Source organism: Lonchura striata, chromosome 1 (genome assembly GCF_050655825.1).
Source record: "Lonchura striata isolate lonStrDom1 chromosome 1, ASM5065582v1, whole genome shotgun sequence".
NCBI classification, from domain to species: domain Eukaryota; kingdom Metazoa; phylum Chordata; class Aves; order Passeriformes; family Estrildidae; genus Lonchura; species Lonchura striata.
This window is the reverse complement of record NC_140703.1, coordinates 49,462,842-49,472,408: the sequence shown is the minus strand read 5'-3', so window position 1 is coordinate 49,472,408 and position 9,567 is coordinate 49,462,842. Positions and strand designations below refer to the sequence as shown.

At 41.7% G+C, this 9,567-nt stretch overlaps 1 protein-coding gene across 2 annotated transcripts in view; it reads left to right on the top strand.

Moving 5' to 3' along the window:
• Positions 1–1,497: 1,497 nt before the first annotated feature.
• NDFIP2 (Nedd4 family interacting protein 2) overlaps positions 1,498–9,567 on the top strand; it is a 44,882-nt gene continuing 36,812 nt past the window's right edge. For both annotated transcript variants that reach the window (XM_021529382.3, XM_031504915.3), the window contains exon 1: positions 1,498–1,633. In XM_021529382.3, the coding sequence (XP_021385057.1) occupies positions 1,598–1,633 (36 nt within the window). In that variant the 5' untranslated portion in view covers positions 1,498–1,597. The remainder of the gene's footprint in view (positions 1,634–9,567) is intronic.

Here is a 9,567-nt window from a genome sequence, read left to right as displayed (position 1 = left end):
ATTTCTATGTTTCGTGAGATCTGGAAATATAATTAAGAGGTTTTGGTAACGGAAACACACTGCAACACTGTACAAACTTTCTTAAAATCAAGATAATCTTTACTAATAACTGTTCCTTTAAGAACAGAATAATTAAACATTTATTATGTATAATGAAGAAAAAGGAGAAAAATCCTGTTAGGAAGATAATATTATTCCATTTCTAACCTATAGAAACACATCCATTTCTAACCAGCTTTGTTTCCTAACTGCTGGTGCTTTTGATGTGCAACACAGTTGTGCAAGAAACAAAACAAATGCAACAAACAGAAAAGGCCTGAACTTTCCAAACATATTTTTCTTTTCATTTGGATAGCTTTAGTAACTGCTGCATTAGCCAGGTATGGGCTGCAGGCACGGTTGCAGGCACACACACAACGTCTCACGCTTCCACCTCCTCCTCCCCTATAATCCTGCCTATCTTCACTCCCACCCCCAGCTAGGAGCACAACTCCAATAATGGAGCTCGCTCCGCTCCTCTGCCCTGCCACGCTCCCGTACTGGCTCTTCCCCCCGCTCCCGCAGGTCCTCACCCAGCTCGCCAGGGATGACTGCCCGCACAAAAACACTCACCCTGCTGCTCAGGTCAGCAAGCAGCTACGCAAAGGTGATGACCTGAGCTGCAGGATAAAGTTCTGCGTGCCGGCCATTAGCGATAGCGGCTAGCCGGTTTTGTGAGAGCATTTGCCTTGCAGATCAGCTATAGAGCAGCACACGCTGACACTCCTACCCACTGCAGCCAAGAGATGGATCTACGGCTATGTGAAGTTGTTGCGTGCCACAGCTACATCTGGCAGTTTGGGAACCTACAAATGAGTCAGCTTCATCCCATCGACTTTTATGGGTGCAGGCGTTTTTGACTGATTTTACTCCAGGAGGTCATAAGCATCTTTATATTTAGTTTTAGGAAGAGAGAAGAGGAAAATCACATTTCCTTGCCACAGAACGGTGTTCTGCCTTCACAGGAACAGTAAACAAACGGACTCAGGATTCTTAATAACTTTACGTAGATGCCTATTCAAAATCGCTCTCTGGGTCCGCAGTATGTCTTCTGTGCTATATTGTACTTCTTGCCCCGAGGTGATCAATAGCGATAAATACCCAGGCAAGGCCTGGGCTTGGGCCATAACAGCCTTAGAGAACGCTGCTGCCGAGCGAACAGCGGGGAATGTCGGAGAAGCCCGGCTCTGGGCAACCGCGGCAGGAGCTCCCCGGGCGGAGCGAGCGCGGCCGCGGGCGGGGCGGGGCCCGGGCGGAGCGAGCGCGGCCGCGGGCGGGGCGGGGCCCGGGCGGAGCGAGCGCGGCCGCGGGCGGGGCGGGGCCCGGGCGGAGCGAGCGCGGCCGCGGGCGGGGCGGGGCCCGGGCGCTCCGCCGCCGCGGGGGCGGGCGGGGGGCGGCCGCGGCGGGGCGGGGCGGGGCGGGGCGGGGCCGGGCGGCGGCGGCGCCGGGCGAGCGGGCGGGGGAAGAAAGGAAGGAAGAAGGGAAGGACGGAGCGGGCGACGCGGCGCCGGGTCGGAGGAGCTGCGGCCGCGCCCGTGCGTGTCGGCGGGTGGCCAGGATGGATCACCACCAGCCCGTCAGCCGCTACCAAGTGGTGAGCGCCGCGTCCCCGGCGAGGCCCCGCTCGCCTGCCCCCGCCCCTGGGGCCGGCGCGGCGGGCACGGTGCGACCGGGGCGCCCTTCCCTCCCCCCGCTTCTCGGCTCCGACGCGCGGGGGTCTGGCAGGGACCAGGACCGGCACCGGGCCCGTCCCACGGAGGGGCTCTGACAGCCGGGCCTTGCCGCGGAGGGGGCGCTGCCCGGCCTGCTCGGGAGCCGCCTTCGCCCACCTCCTCTCCCGCGGCCCGGGCTCGGCGGGCTTTCCCGGGCGCTCCCCCTGCCGGAGCGGGTGCGGCTCCCGGGAGAGCGGGGCCGCCGGCGGAGGAAGGGGCAGGGGTCCTTGTCTCTGCTAGGTGCGTGCTGCGAGCCAACCTCTGGATCCTTGTGGTTTCTGAAAGCCCGGAGCTGTCTGGCGCAGGGACAGAGTGCAAGGCCTGTGTGAAGATTAGAGCGAGGGAGGGAAGTGTGAAATGCAGGGAGGAAACTGACCTTCAGTGTGTGTGTCTGTGTGTATGCACATGCAGGAACAGGCTATTCTCAGGAACGGTCTGCAGCTTTGTGAGTCACTGAGACCAATTTTTCTTTTGTTCCCGAACCTTACCACGGAAGTAATAATTTGGAAATCGAAGGTTTTCATTCTGCCCGAATTGATTGTGCTGTTTGTTTCTCGCAGTTTAATGTCAATTATATAAGTCTTGCAGTCATTACCTTAAGGTCAGTTTTACTCAAAATATGTAAGCTTTCATCATTACTGGATGTAAAAATTACTTAGGTGCAGTCAGTCTCCTCAAAAGTTTAAATTTTTTCCTTAAACCCGTTGTACTTTATAGCCTTGCTCTGAATGTAAAGATAAGGAAGTCTGAAATCTTATTACTCTCTATGATTCAAATTTCTACTGTAATCTTCTAGCTAAATCCTGAATTATTTATCTTAATATTTGTGTTTTACAGCTTGAGCAGTGAAAAGAATGTCCACAGAAGTAATCACACATCTGTGCATATATAAATAGTGCTATTTATATTCAGATTGTTCCTAGGTTATGATTTAAGAAAAATAACAGGAAACAATTTTATTATATTTGGAATATTTATTTTGATAATCTTACAGCACTGTAAATTTCTGTATAGTTTTGGGCACTTAGATACAGGGATTGTCATAGAGGTGACAATCCTGTGACACACCCTGTGACGTATTCCTTTAGGTTGGTAGATGGTCACCAGCTGCTTTTTTTGTGGCACCATGCTTCCATAACTTGAACTCAGTAGAAGTCCTGAAGTCATTCCTTCTTCTCTGCAACAGAGAAGAAAAATGCTGGCAGAGCATTTTCTTGAGAGCCTACAAACACTATCTTCCTCAAGGCCTGAGGTAACTTGGGCATGTTTTAAAAGGCTTTGAAAGCATATGTTATTAGAGGTCAGACAGGTAGAAGGGAAACTTTAATTTAGTTACTCAAAGGAGTAAAAAAAACCACATGAAGAAATAATTTGTCTCTGTAATATTTTTATCCTATGTTTATTAGGAACTTCCAGTGATGGTGCTGATGCCCAGCTTTGAGTAAGCACTATTTGGTGTGGCCTTCCAAAAGGGCTTAGCTTAATGTTTGTCTGTATGAGTTGGCCTCCTCAGTTTGCTGTGTACATTAAATTGTGTAGTCATTTGTTATAAATCAGTCTGCTGTGCTCCAGAGTTTAAAATACAGCCTTACTGATTACTGCCCCATGGGAAGGAGCATATTGTTTTAGTTTTTTGTTATATCTGACTGCTGAAGACTGAGATTTTTGTCATGTTGTTTACTTACTGTTTTGGGTCAGAGAAAGGAAGGAACAAGGCAATTGCAGATATACTTAATTAGCAGCTGATTATTCAAGCATGTGATCTTAAGTGTTGTGATGTATTTGCTTACATAATGGCTGTGATAGGTACTGAGCAGTAGATTACCACAGATTTTATGGTTTTGTCCTAGTTTTTAAAGACAAAATGTAGGGGGAAAAAATGACTTAATATGGTTAATACCATATTTTATTACTGTTTTATGAATTTAGTTTTATGAAATCTGGCCAGTTCTGTTGTGTTTGATGTATTTTTTTTTGTTTTGTTTTCTTTTTTTTTCTCCCATGTTTAATAATACTTTTTGGCCCAGCTTGTACCCATTCTGCCTCTACTTCTAGCTAATCTCTTTGACTCCATTCAGGGCAAACTCTCTTCTAAATAGAGAGATTTTTATGTGTATATTATTATCAAAAGAATTACTGACTTGTGTTTCCTGGCAGTAGAACTTCAGTGAAGTTGAAGGAGCTATCTTTCTCTTTTTATTTGTGCTGTCTTCAAGTAAGTTAAATTAAAAGACTTTAGTTGGGCAGGCAATTTAGTTTTGAGTTTTAGCACAAAAAGCCAGTTCTATGACTTCTTATGAAACAGAAAATGTCTCATCATAAAGCTAGCCCTCTGCTTTACTTATTTTTATCTCTGTTGGAAATAGCTCTAAAGCTTCATTCTGTATCTTGTTCTTTTTGTGTCTACATTTTATTTACAAAGCAGTTTAAAAGTGTACAAATCGGGCAGCTGTTAGAAGCTGGTACTTGGAATTGCAGCAAAGTAAGTTGTGCGCAAAGAGCAGGCAGTACGTCAGCATTACGTAACTCTCTGCCGCGGGCATGTGTGATTTGTATTGCTTTCTGGCCCTCCTGTTTTGTCTCTCTTCGTAGGGCAAAAAGACAAATAATTGATGGATAAGAATTTGTCATGCTTCCCTGCAGGAGTATGACATTAGAAGTAAAGTAGCCAACCTTTGTTGTCTTGCTTTACTTCCTTTTTTCTTTTCCTTAGTCACTTGAATGACTACATTCCTGTTGGTGAATGTATCTTAGATTTTACATTTGACATTCCTTGCAGGTATAAGTCAGTTCAGCTGTATAATTTACTTATTGTTGTATTTTTTCTGTTTCTTCCCTATTCTTCCCTTTGTTGGATAAAGCATCACGTTTAGGAAAATGATAATAAAACTTCTTCAGTAATCGTTCTTTCGTTTGTTTTTACCTTCTAGTTCTTTGTCATCTGACCTTAATAGCGTTGCTATTTTGTCTGCTTCTAGTCCAGCCTGTTTGCAGAAAAAGTGACTGGAATGATGCTTTGTGAATCTGTACAGAAACAAAGAGGATGAAATGCAGCTGTTTTCTGCAGCATGTAAATCTGAGAGACCAGCTAAGCACTAAAGCTGAAGTTGCCTTTTTTACTTAGAAATGTGGCTTTCCAGATAACTGAGTCATGAGGGAAGACTTCATGTGTGTGTGAGTGGTTTGGGCACAGAAATTGTATTGAAGGCTTCAGGATTTACAAGCTGTACTGCTCACGAATTGTAATAACCGGTCTTTCATGATTAAAGTTTGGGGTCAGGTAGTCTTGAGTCTTTGACTTAGGGTTTGGTCAGAGCTAAACAGGTAAATGGTAAAGTGGGAAGGTAACAAACCTTCCCGTTTGGGTGCGGCCAAAGGCAACTCTCCACAGGGATGTCGGTTCAGCTGTTACTGAACTTGCCATGCAACTGTAGCACTTGCTTTTGGTAGGGTTTGTAAGTAATGGTTGAGGTAAGACTGGTGGCTGCCTGCTGTTGTATGGCACTATACAGGGATAAAGAAATTGTTTTTTTTTTTAAAGATATTTTAGTTGTATGAGTGTCAGCTGTGTGGGCCTTTAGAAATGGGGCTAAGAGATGAAAATTTATTCTGTAAACACTATAGCAAAACACAAACTCAGATAAGGCTATATTTTCTGTATCTGTTATCTCCATTGTTGCTGACTCTTTACTCTCTCAATGTTACTTGGTTAAAAACCTTGAGCAAAGTCAAGTAGTCTTTGTAACGCTCATGAAAGTCAACCTACGCAGGAAATGTGAACAAAGAAAAATCTCTTCCTTCTTTCTTTTCCGGGGACTGAGCCTAATAGTGATTGGCAAATAAACTCCCAAATGTAGGTAATTCTATAGTTTTGATGTAAGACTGCTAGCTTATATCTATATATCTACTGTATTTTCTACAGTATTTTTTGTCTTAAGAAAAATCTTATGTAATTGGTGTTACTGAACAGCTCAATCTAGTTTAGGAAAATTCTGTTGCTTTCCAGAGATATGGGGTAACGTTGTAACTGGAAGATAGAATTCTACATCTGGAGCACTAAGTTTATTATACTGAAAAATACTAAGGAAAGATAGATTAAGATAAGTGTTACAGTTGTTTTCTTGTGACAGTTGCACAGGTATTTTTAGTGATAGGACCTCAATCATAGGAAGATACAATTTTTCATTGCACTGACTTTTTGCACTTGAAATACCTAGTTTAGACTTAGAAAAGCAAATGAGGCTCCCCTGAAATGAGGTAAATGTTGCCTTCAGACAGTGATCTGTCCCTGCATCTTAGTTGTTTTTTGGACTGTAATATTAGCAATTTAAAATTTTTAAATTATTTTTGTAGCACTCATCTCTTAAAAATTTCTCTATTAAATGGTTTCTCTCTTGAAGAAATAGCTTTAATATTTTTGTAAACTTTTTTTTGCTATTTTTTAATGAAGAATCCTGCTACAAACAAGTAAAATTATAACTGTTGAGACATTTGCAGATAAAATAGGGCTGCAGTTAATTAACTTAAAGGACTGTATTTTACACTTTTTTCCACTTTTTATTTAAATGTCTAAGTACTTTCTCATTTTATATTAACAACAGAAAAACTTCAAATCTCTCTGTATGTTGCTTCTAAGGTGCTGAAGTACTGGACAGATACAATACTTTTTGTATAAATTTAAAGCAGGGTTGTTTAACTGTGTATTGCCATTACTGTCTGATTTTTGAATCTCTTGGAGGGCCACAAACATAACACGCAGCTCTGCAGCTGATTCATAGGACGAAACCCTGGCTCACTGGTAGATCAGGATATCAGTGGTTACAGTAACTTTTTCTGGGTTTTTATGTGGGCAGTTTCCTTTCTTTTTGGCATGGGCACAGAATGACCTAAGCAACTTTGCACACAAATTGGCTTAATTTCATAAGTTTTACCATACTGAGCAAAAAAAAAAAAAAAAAACAAAACAAAACAAAAAAAAAACCAAACCAAAACAAAAAAACAACCAAACAAAAAAGAGTAAAACCAGCAAAAGGTGCCAGGATTGCTCCACTCAGGTTTTTCACAAAAGGTCTTGGTAGTCCAGAATCTAAGGTTGGATCTCTTCAAAGGTAGTACAGGAGGAGAAGTTGGGAACAGGACTGGCCTTTCTAGTGGCAGTGAGATCTCGGTGTGGCTGAGCCTATCTTGTGAAACTGGGGGATTTTTAGGTTCTTGAAAGATGCATGAAGCCTGAAGAAAGAGGTACCTGATCTGTGCAGTGACATAAAGTCATGAATGTAGAGGCAGCTTCAGCCTGTGACATGCATGTCATATCTAGTAAGTCTTCTAATTGTATTAGGAAAGTTCAGTAACATGAATCAAATGACTTCAAATAGCAGGGTTCTGAGCAGGAGTAGCTGTGTTATGGCCAAACCAGATGTTTTCTGTGGTACTTTAAAAAGAAGAAGCTCTAAGCCTTTTCTCAGCTTGTTTATATCTGAAAAATGTAGTAGGGACCACACCAGCATAACCTCAGAAATCAAGCACTGTGTTAATACAAACTGTTGGTAGTAGTCTTCTAAATGAGGGGAAAATTAGTTACTTTTGACAAATAGCTAATTACGGGCATATTTTGAAACTTTCTTCCCTGTAATGGTGTTGACAAAATAAGGAAGATGTGGCAACTGGTAATGTTGTCACACCTAACTTTGTGAGACCTCAGTGTTCAACTTAGTCATAGATTTCAGTATTTTCTGAAGTTTCATAGCCTCAAATCTCCCTCTTGATTTCTCGCTGTTTTGGAGAGGGGAATGAACATATACCAGTACACTCAAATCAGAGAAGCCATTTTCAAATGAAGAAAAGCAGTCCAAAGAGATTGAGTAAAAAAAGAATGAAAAATATTGGCAATTTATAAAGTTGGAGAGGCCCTGCCGACTTTTCCTCCTGAAACTGAACTACTGTGGAGCCAATACTGTGGGTTTGAGCTGCCTCAGGCTTAGGTCTCCCACTTCCTGGGCAAGTACTGTCACAAGTAGCTGATTTTAGTAAATTGGGCACCCCCTTCACCAGCTGTGTTTTTTAATGAGAATGACTAACTTTTTCTGGTTTGTGCTTAAGTCTTGTCAAGCACAGCCTGCACTCAGACCATGTGTGATTTACAGTGAAAGTGAAAAATAAATTTCCATTTTAACTTTTGACTCTTTATTCCACTTAAGTATTGTTTCCATTATCATAGGCTAAGATTAGCCTAAAACTGAGATAGTCTAACTTACTCCTCAACTACTTCATAGCCAAAACATTAGATACTGGGTCATGTCCCCCAGCCTCATCCATGGTTGTGCCTCCAGCTGTGTTTGCAATACACAGAACATTTTAAAAAAAAGTCCTCTGAACTTTGAGTGGTGTAGACAATATAATATCTGTAATAAATTTTATATTGCTATATTTTTCTTTGTAAACCCACCTTTTTATTTGGTTACTAGGTGCTTGGCAGACTCTTCTTACTTGTAAAATGTGCATTTCATGTAAAAAATGAAGAAAAAGTTGGTCTGCCTACTATTGCAGGGTGACTTATTTACAAACATGGTTTGTTCATTTTAGCTTTGAGCAATATTTACCTGTTGAGGTAATCCTATAAATGTTCACTGCTTGTTCTTGTAAGGGGGGTCAGAATCATGTCCTTGGTAAAGATGTATATGTAGCTTCAGGTGTGGAACATGCTTTTGCTTTTCCCTGATTAATCTGAAAAAAATATGTTGGAGAGGTTATTGAAAAGAGGGTACTTACAATAGCAGTTCTTTGCTGCCTGCAGGAAAGATGTTTAGGGTTCTTTTAAAGTTGTGCAAGCTTGTGGTTAAACATTCCTTTGGTAATGGTTGATGTAATTAACATTTGCCATCTTTGAGGAATAAGTGATGCCTTTGGTAAAAAATGAAACCCTTGGGACAGGGGTCTTGGATGGTACTGCGTCCAGTTGTTCATTCTGATCATGGTACTTCAGAAACCATTGTATCTTGAAATTTAACAGAAACAATCCTTTAGGTATTTTTCAAGGAATGTACTTAAGCATTAAGGCTCTTAACTGAATCTCCAGAGTTGTGGTCATAAAATTGACTTGCATCAAATATATGAAATAAATGCTTAGGAAAAGTGACTTGCACAAGCTGTTTGCTCGTAAAATCTGTTCCAAATTCTAGAATTACTGCATAATTCAAATAAAGGAGTTGACCACTAAATCCCTGCAGTGCTGGGCCACAGCTGATATTGGGTGGTGTGGCTTGTGTTCCTTTCTTGTGTGTTTTTTGTTTAGCTGCCTCATAATCAATGAACCTTCTGGAAAGTTCCTGCTTTCAGGTGTGTGCTTTGTCTCACTGGCAATTGAGAGGTCCGGAGAATTTTCCTTTGTGCCACTTATTTTGTAGGATTGCTTTAAAATGCTCAGTCAGCACTCTTTAACAGTAGTGTTGAAAAAATTCCCAGCTACCTGTCGAGACCTAAGCATGCTTTTTTTTTAAAGGAATGACCCTGAATGTTTGTAAATGTTGTGTGAATTGCAAATGAAAATGAAAGTCTTTTTCAGTAGAGCCTGCTCTTGCAACTCATAGTGTGTTCAGCTGATGTTGTATATGTGTGGTTTTCTTAAGCTGTTGAAATTTGTCTGTATTATCTCTGTAAGTTGAAAAGCTCAACTACTCTATTTCCAATTACTAAGAAAAATGGGTTATACTGAAAAAGTCAAGCATGACTGACCTGCTAATAAGAATAGAGTTTGCTCTTACTGATTCATAGTATCATCTGATTTATATTTTATTTAATTAATGATTTCATTTTGGTC